At 38.2% G+C, this 16,642-nt stretch overlaps 1 protein-coding gene and 1 long non-coding RNA gene across 6 annotated transcripts in view; one reads left to right on the top strand and one right to left on the bottom strand.

The window, feature by feature from the left end:
- Window positions 1-4,421, top strand: part of SATB2 (SATB homeobox 2) — a 200,480-nt gene extending 196,059 nt beyond the window's left edge. For 3 of the 5 annotated variants that reach the window (XM_017858989.1, XM_017858990.1, XM_017858988.1), the window contains one exon: window positions 1,201-1,901. In XM_017858989.1, coding sequence (XP_017714478.1) covers window positions 1,201-1,662 — 462 coding nt within the window. In that variant the 3' untranslated portion in view covers window positions 1,663-1,901. Of the gene's footprint in view, window positions 1-1,200 lie in introns of all 5 variants that reach the window. The other 2 variants (XM_017858985.1, XM_017858986.1) reach the window with 2 other exon arrangements.
- Window positions 1,563-15,774, bottom strand: LOC108519765 (uncharacterized). The gene is made up of 3 exons (XR_001882727.1): window positions 15,663-15,774; window positions 6,057-6,199; window positions 1,563-1,642 (listed from the first exon to the last, which is right to left on the bottom strand). It is a non-coding gene; the product is annotated as an uncharacterized LOC108519765 (long non-coding RNA).
- Between the last annotated feature and the right edge of the window lie 868 nt (window positions 15,775-16,642).

Genomic DNA, 16,642 nt, shown 5'->3' with positions numbered 1-16,642 from the left:
ATAGGCCTGTGGGGAGAGCTGGGACTGAGTTCCTTTGAGTAAGTTTACCTAAGATTTTGCTTTTTTTATTAAATGAGTGGGAAATAGGTAGAAATAAAAGAAAAATTATTTAAATTACAACTAGAAAGCTTTAACATTAGAAGAAAAAAAATCCAGAAATTAGAAGGTATATGCAAAACAGAGGATTAGTTTATAGTGATATTGAGAAGGTCCATCTATGTAAGTATAAAATGATCATTTAAATTCATAATTCAAGAAACAGTTATGTCTTTAAATTAGTTTGAACATTTTCACATTCTAAAAAAAACATTTAAAATCAAAAGAATCAAAATTAGAACTAAAAGAATATAAAGTCATTTCTAATTTTACAAAGGATTGATTTCCTGTCTTAAGTACCAATTATTCCTCTATAACACTGTAAGAGTCATTATGAGGCTGATAATAATTACTGTCATTTATTGGATGTTTGCTCTAAGCCAGAGATGAGGCAAACTATGGCTCATAGGCCAAATCTAGTCTTATTGGAACACAGCCATGTTCCTTTATTTTTGCAATAGAATAGAACTGAGTAGTTGTGGCAAAGATCGACCCTCCAGAGCCTCAGATATTTACTCTCTTGCCCTTTCCTGACAAAGTTTGCCCATCCATGATTTAAGACAAGCACTGTTCTTTGTAACAATTATGTCATTCAATCCTTACAACATCTCTAGGATGTTAGTTTCTTATCCTGTTTTATAGATGATGAAATAGAGCCTTAAAGATGTTAAGTGACTTGTCCAGGGTTACTCAGCTAAGTGGAAGAATATGAACTTGAAGCCATGATGGTAGAGTCCATACTTTCCCCTTTGTGCCCAGTTTCTTTGTCGTTAGCCTTCAGAGAGGTGGCATATCTTGGTGGTTAAAGGTATGGAAGACTCTGAAGCCAGGTTGCTTAAAGTGAGATGACCTTAGGCAACAAATGACTTGACTTTGTGTCTTAGAATATAAATGTTGGCAAATACTACTATTATCAACCTCATGTTTTGTAGGTGAGATACTAAATCTCCAGAAATGCTTTTACGCTTTCCAAAGACCTGACTTTACAAATGACGATAGCTTACCTCCAGTGCTAGATAGATAACACATATTTCAGAGGGCTGATGGTTTTGGAAGGGTAAAATCATGAGTCCAATGTTCATTTTTTTCTCTCTTAATTATCAGGTGCTTCATAGACAGCAGTCTCAGCCAGCCAAGGAGAGTTCCCCTCCCAGAGAAGAAGCGCCTCCCCCACCTCCTCCGACTGAAGACAGTTGTGCCAAAAAGCCCCGGTCTCGCACAAAGATCTCCTTAGAAGCCCTGGGGATCCTCCAAAGCTTTATTCATGATGTAGGCCTGTACCCCGACCAGGAAGCCATCCACACTCTTTCGGCCCAGCTGGATCTCCCCAAACACACCATCATCAAGTTCTTCCAGAACCAGCGGTACCACGTGAAGCACCACGGGAAGCTGAAAGAGCACCTGGGCTCAGCGGTGGATGTGGCCGAGTATAAGGACGAGGAGCTGCTGACCGAGTCAGAGGAGAACGACAGCGAGGAAGGCTCCGAGGAGATGTACAAAGTGGAGGCCGAGGAGGAAAATGCTGACAAAAGCAAGGCAGCACCTGCTGAAATTGACCAGAGATAATGTGAACTTCTACTAGGCAAAGCAATACATCGGTCCAAGGATTTTCTGCTTTCATTTCTTTAAAAGTTTGTTTTTTGTTTTTTGTTTTTTGTTTTCGTTTTGTTTTTTTGCTTTATTTTTGTCTTTTTATGTCTGTTTGTTTTGGTTTTCTTACCCTTTTGGACATTTCTTTGTTGCAGAGGATACACCTATAGACTGAATAAGTTCAGTATTTCCGAATCAGACATCGCCTTGGCAAAGACACTAAAGCGTTACACTTTATCCCGTCTCTGTGACTGGATCATAGTCATTATAATCACAGGAGACTCTGCCTTCATTATCCTTGCACTTAACGGAAGTTAAATCAGGCAAATTCCAGGATGAAAAGAACTACGACATAAATGGAGGAAGCTACAAGTGTGTGTGTATATGTATATGTATATATCTCTATATTTACATATATATATTAAAATTGCATGGGACAGAGACTTTACAATCCGAAAGAATAGACTGTGAAATGAGTTCTTAAAGAAAAGACTTGTTTATGTATTAAAAAAAAACCACTTCACAGTGAGTCGCTTTGGCTTTTTGATAAACTGCGGCCTGCTCTCAGGGTGGGGTGACTATTTTTGAATTCCTATTTATTTTTTGTGTTTGTCCCTGATTTTTTTTTTTTCTTTTTTTTTTTTTTTTTTTTTTTTTTAATTCTTTGGCTTCCTATCTGGCAGCTTAATGGGTAATTTTTGAGGTATGTATTTAACAAAATAAACCAACACTGCCAAAAAAAAAAAAGAAAAAAGAAAAAAAAAAGTAAAGTGAAAAAAATCAGGGCACATTAAAATGATACAAGTCAAATTACTCTTAAAGACACAATGCACACTTAAAATGACTCAATAAAATGACTCGCTACGTTCCGTTATTCAATTTGTCATTAATGTAGTGAACAGATGCATTTCTGTGGAATTCCAAATAAGTAAAACTGAAATTCAGTGCAGAGAAAACTTTGTCCATTAGTGCAAGTCTTGATCAAATGACATTTTGACATTGGACATATGGAATTCATAGTATGAGCCACATTTTGTTGTGAAATTTATTTACCTGCTTGTGGCTTCAAATCTGAAAATTAATAAGCCTGCTCGTTTAAAAGTTGTTTGTTGTTGCTGTTTTTTTGTCTTTTTGTTTTTTACTAGAAAATAGTTCAGTGTAATATTAAGTTAGAAAAGAAGTTGCTGCCCAGTTAAAGGGGCTCCCTCTCAAATAAATCTCCATCCTTCCCTCTCCCAAAAGACATTTCTGATTTCTGTTTCACTTTGGGCTTCCCCTTCTTCGCACACATTCCATCTACCTAATCAAATATTTCCAGTCCCTAATCTCTCCTGTCCCTTTTCCTGGGATGACAGCCCTAACAAGAACTGTTTCTGAATCGTTGTGCAGCTCCGGGCAATAGAGTATGTGAAGCGATTTCAGTAGAATCACTTACTCATCCTAAAAGAAAACATTATCCCAGTTACCTACATCGCAATTACCTTATGTAAAGCAGAACTAATGCTGACTGGATGTTTAGCATTAAAGCTGCAATCTACTATAGTACTCCAGATCTCTTTCAGCTTCCTATGAAAAACACCAGAAGCATTACTTTCCACTTCTACTTACAGTAATTGCAAGAGGAGACCTCACATTCAGGACTGGCCTAGTGAACGTAATCCATGCTTTAAACTGGTCATTAAACAGTCCCACATGGTTGGATTTTTTTTTTTTTTTTTTTTTTTTTTTTTGTGCTCTCACGAAACCTTGTCAAAGACCTCATGCAATATCACTTTGAAAGTTATTTTCTGTTTACTACACAAACATTGTAATATAACTGTTAATACTATTTATATATTTGAAAGGTATAAAAGGTAGGAGTTAAAAAAAAAAACCTCTATGTGTAGATATTAACTCAGAACTTACAATATACAGGGAGAAGACATGTTGCAATACAAGCTAATTCTAGCTGCTCAGTAACCTCTGGAGTTTTTAAAGGGACATTTTCCTGTACTTTTTCAAATAATGATGTTTAAAAATTATCTTGACATGAGCGTCATATACCTTTGCAAAAGGATGGTTGTTTGCAGTTCGCCCTGGCCCCATCCTTCCTATTTCTGTAGTATGCTGCAGCTTTAATCAGAAAGTCCATGGTTGCTGCTTCCTGATCTCCGAGTTACTCTTTCCAAATTGTCTTCTTACACTGTTGCTGAAGGTCACTCTATACACGTAATGGAAACTGATTTTGCCAAGCTCTTACAAGGTGGTTCATCTATCGATGGCATCCGCATTTGGTATCTTTTACACTTCAACCAAAAATTTATTAGGTATTTTTCAATGCTAAGTCTTGCCTTTTATTTTTTAATTTCACTGCCAAGTTTGCAGTGGTTCTAAGTGAATCTGTGGGCATTTTAGCCTGTGGTCTTGCCAGATCTTTGCGAATTACAATGCATATATGTCTATTTATTCAATATCTGTCATATAATATCTATTTGGAAGAAGAAACTTTCTCTTGTAGTGCCTCTTGACAAAGCACAATTTCCCGCCTTTTTTTTTTTTTTGTGAAATGAAAAAAACAAATTGTGTTTTATTGCGGTATCAACAATGTGAATAAGGATTAACATATTGTAAATGTTCTTTTTTCCATGTAAATCAACTATCTTTGTTATCACTAAGTGATAATTAATTTTTAACTTATGTGCATTGTTAGGCTGTTAGAATTTTTTGGTTGTTAAAATAAACGCATTCAATAAATATGACTTTGTTTGTCAAGTATTTTACTGGGCATTATCTGATTCCCCACTTAATTTTTTATGCAGAGCGAGACCTGGTGAGTCTTAGGAAAATTTGTACCCTTATTTTAGAAGCAAGACAGTGGTACCTGCTATTACAGATATGTGAGTCCTGTACAGTGCATGGATTTCATTGCACATGTGAATATGTGTGTGTCTCTGTATGTATATAAACACATGCATGCTCACTTCCTGGAGCTGGCAACTGGGAGAGTCATTTATCCAATCTTTTGTTATATACAAACAAAACTCAAATGTAAAAAGATATATTTATAGGCTGCTGTTTTATTTTTCTAGTGAATATTTTCTGTTTATAATTTAAAAACCACAAATGACTGCATGTCAGGAAACTTTTGGAGCACATATGTCCATGGTTAATGGACATAATAAAAGTCTTTTATATTTAGAGCTGGGGGACCATAATGTGTGCATGGAGGAATGCTGAAAGGATTGATGTATCTGAGAAATGTGTGAAAATGATTTTTTAGAAAGTGCTTACAATGGAAAAAATTGCTCAAAAGACTAATGTTAATAAGGAAAGAGCAAGTGCTTCGCTTCAGAACTGGCAAAGAGAAAGTAAATTAAAAAATGATTTTGTTTTCTTTTGATATTGTAAATGTTTTTCCTGTTTATTTTTTTTCCCATTTTTCTGTATTTGATTGACATACAGATGTAACTTCTCTTTCTTCCTCAGTTTCCCTTACCTTTTTTTCTATGATAGTTAACAGCCCATGAACCATGTAGACATGTTTTAAGGATAATTTATGAAAACCAAGTGTTTGCAAAAAGGCAGACAGCTTCAGGTTGCTGAAGGTTTTTAAAAACAGCTAGAGGCTCAACACAGGGTGAAACGTTATTTACACAAATGTAAATGAACTCTATATTTAGACTAAAGACAAAGAAGGAAAGCATTTGTGAAATAATGACTTTTAGTGCAAGCAGCTTCCACATTCATGAGATTGTGTTTTAGGGGTCAAACTTCATCAGTGGGAGACTCTACACACAGATGAATTGGTGTGCCTAGAAGGTGCCTCTGTGCTGGTGACTTCCATTTTCAAGAAAGCAAAGTAGGAATTTCTCAAGTAAACAAAGTCATAGCATCTCAGAGCGATCACTTCATGGGTTGAGTTTTGTCGTGTGTGTGTGTGTGTGTGTGTGTGTGTCTAGAGGACATATGTTTCTTTACACTGTTATTTCCCTTTGTGAAGAGTCTTAAAGACTAAATTCCCCACATTCTTTCTAAAGGACAATCATGCTGTAATCAAGACAGTAAACATTTATTAAACATGTACTCTATGCCAGACAATTTGCTAGAAATTGCAGTGACGAAGAAGGTACAACTTTGTGCTTTCTCCTCAGGAAGCTTATAACTTGTTGGAAAGGCAAAATATAAATCCAGAAAAAATGAAACAGTCACAAAAAGTTGTCTTCAGACAGAAATATATTTGCTTAATGGGTGCTACAAACACATGCTATGAATTAAATTATTGCTTGTAAGCTAGAATAACCTTAGAAGGTGGATCATTTATGATTAGGTTTAGCTGCATACAAAGAAAAAAAAAAGCACAAAGTAATTATGACCCAACAAGAGTTTCTTACATGAAATAAATTGCTGAGATAAGCCGGCTTCATGAATTCAGAGACTCACACTTTTCCAGCTCACAGCTCCACTTTCTCCTGTGTTCATTCCTGTGTTCCCTCTTCATAGTCCAGGATAATCGCTAGAGCTCTTGCTGTCACACCTAACTTCCAGGCATCAGAAGGGACAAATGAGTAAAGAATGACACGCAATCTTCCCTTGGTACTGTAGGGGATTGGTTCCAGGACCAATCCATGGATACCAAAATTCACTAATGCTCAAGTGCCTTATATAATGGTGCATAGTATTTGCACATAACCTTTGTGTATCCTCCCTTATAGTTTAAATCATCTTTAGATTATTTATAATATCTAATACTATTAGAATACACAGTAATAGAATTAGTATAATGTAAGTGCTATGTTAATAGTTGTACTGTTTAGGGAAGAATGACAAAACTGTACATGTTCAGTAGAGACAAAACCGTTCATTTTAAAAAGCAGATATTTTTGATTTGCAGTTAGTTGAATCCACAGATACAAAAGAGTGACTATACTCTCTTTCTTCAAGCCCTATACTTAAATGCAAGGGAGACCAGTAAATGTTTCTAGCTGTTCCGTGAATTCCAGAGAAAGGGGGAGAGTTGATAATTGGTAGGCAGCTAACAGCCTCTGCCATAGAAGGTATTAAGGAGAATATTGAAAATAATAGATAAGAGAAGGGTAAGTGAAGAGGCACATTTGCCCTGCTGCTACTTCCTGTACCTTACGTCTCTTCCTTCTCCTCACCCTGAGTTCAAGTTCATTCCTGGCTAACTTGAAGGATCAGTCCAAGCAGCACTTCTTCCAGGAAGCCCTTCCCCATCTGCTTTGTCAGTGTGATACAAATTCTTCCATGCTCATGCCGCTTCCAGGGTATTCCACTGCACAGAGTTTGTAACATGTTGAGGTTACTGTGCTAAATGTTTATTTCCCATGAGCCCTTGAGACCTACAGCTGGATCCCAGACATGGAGTTCCTCAGTACCTAGAACAGTGCACTCAAAAATGTTGATTGAATGATTGTGTATTAAATATGTGAAAAAACAGTGCATTCAAAGACATAGAGTCAGAGAAGAAGACACACTGTAGGACAGCGAGCAGATCAGCAGGAGAAAGGAACCTGGCACTGGCAGAGCTCTCCCAGGCTAATTGTTCCTTTATGCCCTTACAGCAATTCCTCACAAATTCTATTATCCTCAGTTAACAGGGAGAAAGGAGCTCTGCCTAACACAAGGTCTCAAAATGGGTTTATGGCTCTTTTTCATATATGTCTAGTCAATTATTCAAGACACACGCTTTAGGGTTTATGCAATCTTTTATGATTTCTAGATCTTTCCAAATTGTAAAAATTGGGCAATTGATAAAAAATGATGGAACAGAATAACAAATATTGGCAGAAGTTAAAAATTTTTTCCAAACTGTCATGTTCTTGATAGACTTGTAAAATAAAGCAGAAAAAGCCAAACCTATTTCTAAAATGATCTGCCTTTAAGACCATTATAACTTACAGGTAACTGTTATTTCCTCTTCCAAATTCATGGCACTTGTCTGTACCACTCATTAAAAATAATAGAGCAGTGTTTGAAGACAGCCTTCCTGAGGTTATTTCACATCTCCTGGGTTTATGTTACGGACTTTGGTGACTGAACGTGTCAGATGATATTGATAAACAAAAGCCCTCAACTTCGAAGGGAATTGGGATCCAGAATATTTGAGTTCTGAGGATGGCACTACCATTCCCCGGTTGTGTAATGTTGGGCAAATTACGTCTTTGAGCCTAATGTTCCTCATCTAAAAATTGAGCATAGTGACTCTCACAGGGTTATGGAGAATCCAGTGGTATAAGATGCTTTGAAAGTGGTAAAGTTTATGAAAATACTGCGTTTGTCATCTGAAATTGCCAAGTAGTGATCTAACTTTGATTAATTTTATTTATTAACTTTCAGAGGTCCTGATGAAATAAAGCAACATTTAAGCTTTTATATAGTTATTACAGACATATTTAATTAAGGCTTGTGGTACGACCACAGGAATGCCATGACCAACTCAATCTATTCAGCAAATATATTTATTGAGTACGATTAGTGGCCTTGATATTTAATGCAGAATCAAAGCAGTTCTGGATACATTTAAATTGATTAGCATATAAGATTTTTGTTTTCTATCACCCCAGAGAATGCCACTTCAAGGATCCCTGAGAGTGAAGCTAAATACATTATTTTGTGTCTGAAATGCTTACCATTGAAAAGTGGACATTTATGAATTGGGTACATTTTGCTTTACTTCTACCTTCCACCTCCTTTCAAAGTGAATGGAGAAGGATAAATTCTAGGGGACTACATCAAAAGTAATTAAGAAAGATTTGGGCAATAACTCAGCAGGCGGGGTGGGTGTGATTCTTTAAAGACAATAGCACGGCCTGAGGTCTTTGCATTTGGCCATGCAGAGAACAGGGGTGGGTGGGCAGGTGGAGGGCTGTGTGGGGATAGGCATGACAGTGTGTCTTCTGAATGAGCATGTCTAGGACTGGCATACTGAATTGGAGACAGGAACAATGAATGAAGGGTGCAATGAAGGGAGGTGATTTGGCACCTTGCAAATTCAATATTGCTGGGAAATAATAGAGTCGGGTTCTAAAGCAAGGTCTGCATTTTCTCCCCAGTATCACACCACCTCTATTTTTGTATCCTAGAATGTACTAGGAAGAATGTATAAACTGAGCATTAATTCGTTGACCAGCATGGTTTATATGCCATGACCATCTGCCATCTCTTAACACACTTTTTCATAATTTTGTTCAAGTATGACATTTCTGATTGACTGTTGTTCTGAGGGAAAGCTTATTTTTTAGAAAACACTATGATCTGCTAGTACAACTGTCCCAAAGAATCTAGAAGTAGCTTCTTTGGTGACATTTAAACAGGCTTAAAGTGTTACCTTCACATATGGGAAAATAATTACAAAAATATTCCATTAGCAATGTAATAAATAGTGCAGAGCAATGATTAATTAAAGAGATAACTATAATTTATTCAGTATCCATTACCAAGTATAATCCCATTTAAACACACAATAACACAGGCTGAGGAAATCAGGGGAGACTCAGTGTCAACTCTGAACTGAGCAATCCTAGGAATCTACCCTTAAGGAAAAGATAAGGAAAAAATAAAATCTTTACAACTTTAATTTGTTTGTAGTTGATTGTGTGGAGGCAATGAGTTGTTCTAGTTTCTATTTTTTACTAATATTGCAGCTTGAAAAAGTTACTTTTCAATCCTTAGTTTCTTCATCCATAAAACAGGTCCAGGAACAGTGGCTCACACATATAACCTCAGCAGTTTGGGAGGCCAAGGCAAGAGGATCACTTGAGGCCAGGAGTTCAAGACCAGCCTGGGCAACATAGTGAGAACCTGTCTCTTCCAAAACAAACAAAAGTATAAAATAGGGTTAATGACTTACGTATTTCAAGGTTGTCATGATTAAATAAAATAACTATGTAAAATTATCTAGCGTAATTCCTTCCTTCCCCTCCTCCCTCTTTCTCAGGGAGAAAAAAAGCAGGATATAATCAAATGTTACAGAGGACTTAAAAATAGTTCAAATGAGTTTCAGAGTAGGATTAAGTCTTATGTTTTAATTTTTTTTTTGCATGATTTAAAATCTTTAAGGATAAAGGGCTGTTATGCTACACTTTCTTCTGTTCTCTTTCTCCCACGTTTTCTTCGATTCTCTTTCATTGCAGTCCCTTTCTCTCCATCTCTCCCTTCCTCCTGTTCCTTCTTCCTGGCAGGAGCTATAATATGATTTTCTTTCTTAATTGCAAACAAAATGAATGAGGTGTTTTAGTAGCCTTCTGAGGTCTTCAAAATTAGGTATTTAAACATTAATGACACCACACTTGCTCATTTTTCTGCTGCCTTATTCTTGTTCTTTTTTAGTGTATTTTGCTGATTATCTTCTCTCCAAGCCTTTATGCCTAAGATGATCCAGGGTTTTTGTCCTCCTTTTCCCAAATCTACTCTCCTTCCTCGTCCAGCATCATGACACTAAATGCACCCAAATGCTGACCACACTATGATTTCTGTCTGTAGCCTAGACCTTTCCTACATCTCCAGACTAGTAGGTTCCACTGCCTATTCAACTCCTCCACATGCCTGGCACACTTCACATGGCCCCAGATGACCTCCTCTTCTTCCCTGAACTGTTCCTCCCACCTGTTGGCAACTCCAGCTTTCCAGTTGCTTAAGCCTAAAGCCTTAGATTTGCCCTTATTTTTTTTCTTTAACACAATGGCATTTAATATTGTCAGGAAAGTCCTATCGGGAGAACCCCCCCAATATTTCAATGTAGGTTCTTTCTATTTTCCATAAGTGTTAGCCAGCTGAGAAATAAAGACAAAGAGTATGAAGACAGGAATTTTACAGCTGGGCCTCCAGGGGTGACATCACATATCAGTAGGTCCATAATGCCCACCTGAGCCGCAAAGCCAGCAAGTTTTTATTAGGAATTTGAAAAGGGGAGGAGGTGTACGAACAGGGAGTAGGTCACAAAGATCACATGCTTCAAGGGGCAAAAAGGAGAACAAAGATCACATGTTTCTGAGAAAATAGGACCAGGGCAAAATCAGAAACTCCTGATAAGGGTCTATGTTCAGCAGTGCACGTATTGTCTTGATAAACATCTTAAACAACAGCAAACAGGGTTCGAGAGCAGAGAACTGGTCTCACCTCAAATTTACCAGAGCTGGGGTTTCCCAATCCTAGTAAGCCTGGGGGTACTGCAGGAGACCAGGGCGTATTTCAGTCCTTATCTCAACTGCATAAGACAGACACTCCCAGAGCTGCCATTTATAGACCTCCCCCTAGGAATGCAATTCTTTTTCTAGGGTCTTAATATTAATATTCCTTGCTAGGATTATCTCTCGTACTTGCATGTCTATTTATAGGCTCTCTGCAAGAAGGAAAATATGGCTCTATTCTGCCTGACCCTGCAGGCAATTAGACCTTACAGTTGTCTTCCCTTGTTCCCTAAAATCGCTGTTATTCTCTTCTTTTTCAAGGTGCACTGATTTCATATCGTTCAAACACACGTTTTACAATCAATTTGTACGGTTAACACAATAGTGGTCCTGAGGTGATGTACATCTTCAGCTTATGAAGAAAACAGGGTTAAGAGATTAAAGACAGACAGGCATAAGAAATTATAAAAGTATTAATTTTGGGAACTGATAAATGTCCATATTAAAATGAAATCTTCACAATTTATGTTCCTCTGCTGTGGCTCCAGCTGGTCCCTCCATTCGGGGTCCTTGACTTCCTGCAACAAAGTAGTGTTAGCTTTACCTTCTAACTAGATTCACAATCTCACAACCTCTCACCGCCAACATTGCTACCAGCTTGATAACAGCCACCATCATTGCTTACCTGGAATGTAGCAACAGCCCCCACACAACTCTCCTGCTTGACCCTGTCACCTCTTCAGGATTAAACCAATGTCCTTACAATGACCTGCAAGGCCTTACATGATCTGACCCTTTTCTGACCTCCTCTCCTTAATTCTCTCTCCTCTGTTTACTGGGTTCCAGATATGCTGGCTCCCTGCTGTCCCTGGAATACACTAGGCCACTCTTGCCTCAGGCCTTTGTTCTCCTAGCTCTTCTCTCTGCCAGGAAAGCTCTTTTCCCAGACAGCCACATGGCTGGCTTCCTCAATTCCCTCCAGTCTGCCCAAAAATCATCTTCTCAATGAGAACTATGCTGATCACTTCATTTAAAATTGTAAACTTACCTGCCTTCTGGATTCTTTTTATTCTGTTCTGTCCTACATTTTCTTTTTCATAGCTTGTAACATACTCTATAGTTTACTTATGTTTCATGCTTTTATTTATTGTCAGCTTCCTCACCTCATTGAAAACACCAAGAGGGTACAAAGCCCTTCCCTCCCTTTTAACAAATATTTGATGAATGGGTTACCTTTCACAGCAGTTTCCCTCTGTTGGATTTTGAAAATTTCCCAACTTCAGCCATGATTGAATATTTAAATTGCCTTACAGAGATAAACTTCATCTGAATACTTCTGTAATGCATAATCAAGGTACTTGAGTTACAAGTGCCTTGACCTCAAGAACCTCCACAACTGACATTTGTAAGCCCCACATTCAGGTAATTCATAGTCTGTGATTCTGTGCTGTCTTGGAAGATAGAATCACCGAACCATGGGCTTTGTCATTCTGCACATCCTCTTATTCAAAGCAGAAATTCCTTTTCAGGCATCCTTGGCTGCAGGCCATGCAGTCTTTGTTCCTTCATGACTAGGAACTTATGAGTTTGGAACTCAGCTTATTCCACTTTTGGTTAGTTCTCTTTTCCCCTGTTATTGGTGCCATCTAATGCTGAATTTACTCTTCTAGTAACCACCTCACATATTTAGGATCATATTGAATATTGATTACTAAATCCTATAAGTTCCCAGGCTTTCTTTCTTAATCATGTGATACAGCTACTAAGAGAGCTTATGTCATTTCAGACTGCATGAATAGAGATATACAGCTTAAACCAAGAAAGGTGATCATCCTATACTCTTCAATACTAATCAGGCCACACTGCAACATTGTTTTCAGTTCTGGATGACATATTTTGGAAAGATGTTGATAAACTGAGATTTATTCAAAAAACATAGGGTGACAAGGATATATAAGGGTCTACAGAGTTTATCTTCTATTGATTTATTCTGTTAAATCATTTTTTTCACTTATCAATCAACAAAGTAGATTTATGAAATTTCTATTATATTGAAGCCATTGTGAGGGAAATAAAGTCAGGACCTTTAGTTGACAACAGTAGAACTAAATTTAACCAGTTAAACAGAAAAAAAAATCACTAAAAGTTATTAGAAGACCCAGAGAATTTCTGGGGAAGTCAGAAAATCTGGGTTAGAGATTAGGATCAATATCTAAGATGACTCCAGGGGAGACTGCTGCTGCAGCACGGAGCACAAGCACCATATCCTGGTCCCGTGCTCCTGGGCACTGAATGCCACCTGCAAAACTTCTGCCCCTGCTGCCTCTGAAACCTGGATGGCTCTGCTACTGCCCTTAGTGAAATGGAATTCACATGATGCATGGTTTTTTTTTTTTTTTTTTCCATTCCCTTCCAAATAAAAGTCTCATGCGTTAGCTACTGATTGAAGGAGCCTAAGTCATATGCAAGGAAGGCTGGGAGAGTGCATTTCTGTCTTCTGTCTTGGACTCATAGGTAGGAAATTCTTCAAACATAGAAAAAGCAGTCAGAGGTGCTTAGGGCCCAAAAAGTATGCCAAATGCACTAGACTTCAAACTCTTTGAGGAAAGATATTATGTCTTATTAGAACAACATAGTGTTGCTTTGAAATCAGAAAGGGCTGGTATCTATCTAGAAATAGATCTACTCTACTTCCTAGCTTTCTGTAATTTGGAGCTATATATATATATATAGGAAAATAATACCTCCCTTGCAGTGTGTGTGTGTGTGTGTGTGTGTGTGTGTGTGTGTTAGCCCATATAAAGTACAGTGCCTGCCTATAAATGATAGTTTTCCGGCAATATCTTTGTATTCCCATTATCAAGGATGATTCCTGGTACAAAGTGTTCATTTCTTAAAAATGGGAGAATGTTCATTGAAGTCATAGTATTTGCCTTGAGAAAAATATGTCAGTAGGTAGGTAATTTGTAAACCAAAAAATACTAAAATCCAAGGTGAAATAATGTCGATCCACCGTGGATGGGGAAGTAAGTGTCCTCTGAGGTAGTGATGCCTGCTCTTACTAGGAGAAACTAGGGGTAACATCAAATAATACTTAGTCCTATTTGACTAAGAGTGAGTGTAAGAGTGACTCAGTGTGAACTTGATCAAGGGCAAATCACCTCCATCAATCATTCCTCTATATTCAGTTGGACACTACTAAATATTTCCAGATGGCAGACCAACTCATTAGATTATGTGGGAGAATACATTTTGTAACTAATTCCACCATGGACCAGCATTCAGTTGGGGTGTTTAATATCAGAAAGATTGTAAAACTGTAAGTAAAACTTGTCTACATCACAGACAGTTTACATGTAACATTGCTTTGAAAACCTCTGCACTCAGATAGTAGAACAATGGGGTTTTAGCCATTATATCTGCAAACTTGTACATCTGAAGTTGATACATGAAGATATCCTTGAGACCCATTCTGGTGGCAATGAGGAAGCTTACTGTTTTGGGAATATTGGGGAGGCCTTGCTATCTTCAGCACCATCATAGGATAAGGGTACTCCTGCCAAGGTCCCGTCTACAAATATGACTCTCACCTCTATTACTTTGGGAAATGCTATTTTGGGAATATAGTCCATGGCTGTCATTGCCAGACTTTGGAACTTCTTGAACCAGTAATAGCCACACCTCAGGCTTGGAGGCCAATAACCACTTGTCAAGTTCATATTGGCAAATAAAGACACTCAATAAGCAATACAAAATATAAAACTACCATCTTTTCTACCATTATTACATCAAAGAAAGCACTTTTAACCCCCTTCAAAGTTGGAAGGACATCATCTTAGAATAAACTATAGTTGGGCTGGGCAGGGTGGTTCATGCCTATAAGTAATCCCAGCACCTTGGGGAGGCTGAGGCTGGGAGGATTGCTTGAGGCCAGGAGTTCAAGGTTACCATGAGCTATGATTGTGCTACTGGATTCCAGCCTGAGTGACAAAGCAAGGCTCTGTGTCTAAAAAAATACAATAAAATAAAGCATAATCCTATTCAAGTGAGGAAAGTGAACCAATTTGCTGTGAAATATGTATGTCTTACCCTTTTTTCCCCTCCTTTTTTGGGGAGCAGAAAAAACTCTGTCGCCACCTAGAAGCTGACTGCAGGTGACATCTAGAAACTGCCAGTCTGAGGACTAGGCTGAGTATTTACTCTCCCAGAAATTCCGTCCTTTGATTAAGTCAGGCACCAAAAGATCCACACCTAAACCCAAATTTGCTTGGCCTTCTCAGAGTTAGCTCAATTGGGCTTTGCTTTTTTTTGAAGGATTTTGCAGGAAGGTGCTGCCACATATTGCCATTGAATTTACTATAAACTATTGGTGCAATGGTTGTCTATGATGCCTCAGTGGCTCTCAGGTGAAATTTCATACAATAAATTTCTTCTAGATTTGAAAGTAAAAGAGATGATCATTGTTTCCCCAGTGGAATTTGGGTTTGCTACTTTCTCTATCTGATAATGAGAACAACAGAATTTCTTGAGTGTCCCTTTCTTGCCTTGGCCACTAGGAAGCTCAGCATCAACTCTGATGTCTACTCATAACTACTGAATTAATCCTGTACTTTTAAATGAGAAAAAGGTGACAACCTCAAGTCACCCAGAAAGCTACATTTGGAGAGTATAGGAATTTCAGTAGCAAGTCATTAAAAGTTAAACCGAATACAATTTCTTCACACAGACAAATACATCCTTCTGGATAAATCAAAAATTTCCCCAAGTTCATATCTGGGACCATGTCATCTGATTATGTAGGTTGTTCACAGCATGGGTGTCCAGGTAAAGAGAAAAGTGGCAGCTCACCAAATCACATGTTCCGGTATAGGGTCTGCTTTTATCCAGAGGAGGTGACCTTTTTTTTCTGATTAGTACCAAAGTGCAGAATGGGCAAGGAGTGGCTTGGCCCACACTTGTGCACAAGTCCATTTGCCTGTACATATCCCCTTTCAGCATCTGCTTCTCTGATGTCACAATGCCACACCTAAGGATCTCATGATTTGTGAGCATGGAGGTCTCTGTGGCTACTTGGAGCCTTGCATGCGGGTAGGGCTGAGCTACATCGCTGCTTCAGTGAACTTTGGCCAAACATAGCCTTCCCTGAGTAAAACTGCCATCTCCCCACTACCCGCCACACACATCTAGGCTTTAATAGAGAGCCCAAGACAAGAAACAAGAGAACTACCAGAAGCAATGAAAAATTGTTAGTCAGAACTTTTGACTGATTGGTGCCTCCAGTCTCCCCCAACATGCCAGATGTACAGCTTTTTACTGTACATAGTTACATATGTGTCCTTTGCATAAAGCCTCTCTGGCTAAACTTCAATCCCTAACTATTATATATTCTGAATAAAAGTGAAACATCTCAGCATTTGCAAAAATTCAAGATTTATCAACATATTGAGCTTTTACTAAGTCATGAATTCTTGATTTGTATTCACAGTGCTTTTACATATTCATAGCCCTCTTTAGCCAAAGATCTTCAATATTCATTTACTATGGAGTGGTAAGTATATATTATTCAACTCCATTTACCAATGGGTAAACTGATGCCCAACTAAAGGCCTCATCAGAGAAACCGAATAAAGAGCAAGATGCTCTTAGCCCCGCAGAGAGAGCTTGCTCCAGCTGTCTCCCTCCAGAAATAAAGGCCCGTTGCCTGCTTGTGAGTCTCACTTCTCAAGCATTAGGGGAATCAGGATTTTTCCTTCTGGATTTGTTGGAATGTCTTGAATTGAGTTTCCTCTTAAAGCACAGGGGACAAGGGACAAAAGAATTGCCCGGGG

The sequence above is a fragment of the Rhinopithecus bieti genome, unplaced genomic scaffold, assembly GCF_001698545.2.
Source record: "Rhinopithecus bieti isolate Rb0 unplaced genomic scaffold, ASM169854v2 scaffold_48089, whole genome shotgun sequence".
Classification (NCBI taxonomy): Eukaryota; Metazoa; Chordata; class Mammalia; order Primates; family Cercopithecidae; genus Rhinopithecus; species Rhinopithecus bieti.
This window is presented reverse-complemented; position numbering and strand designations above follow the sequence as displayed.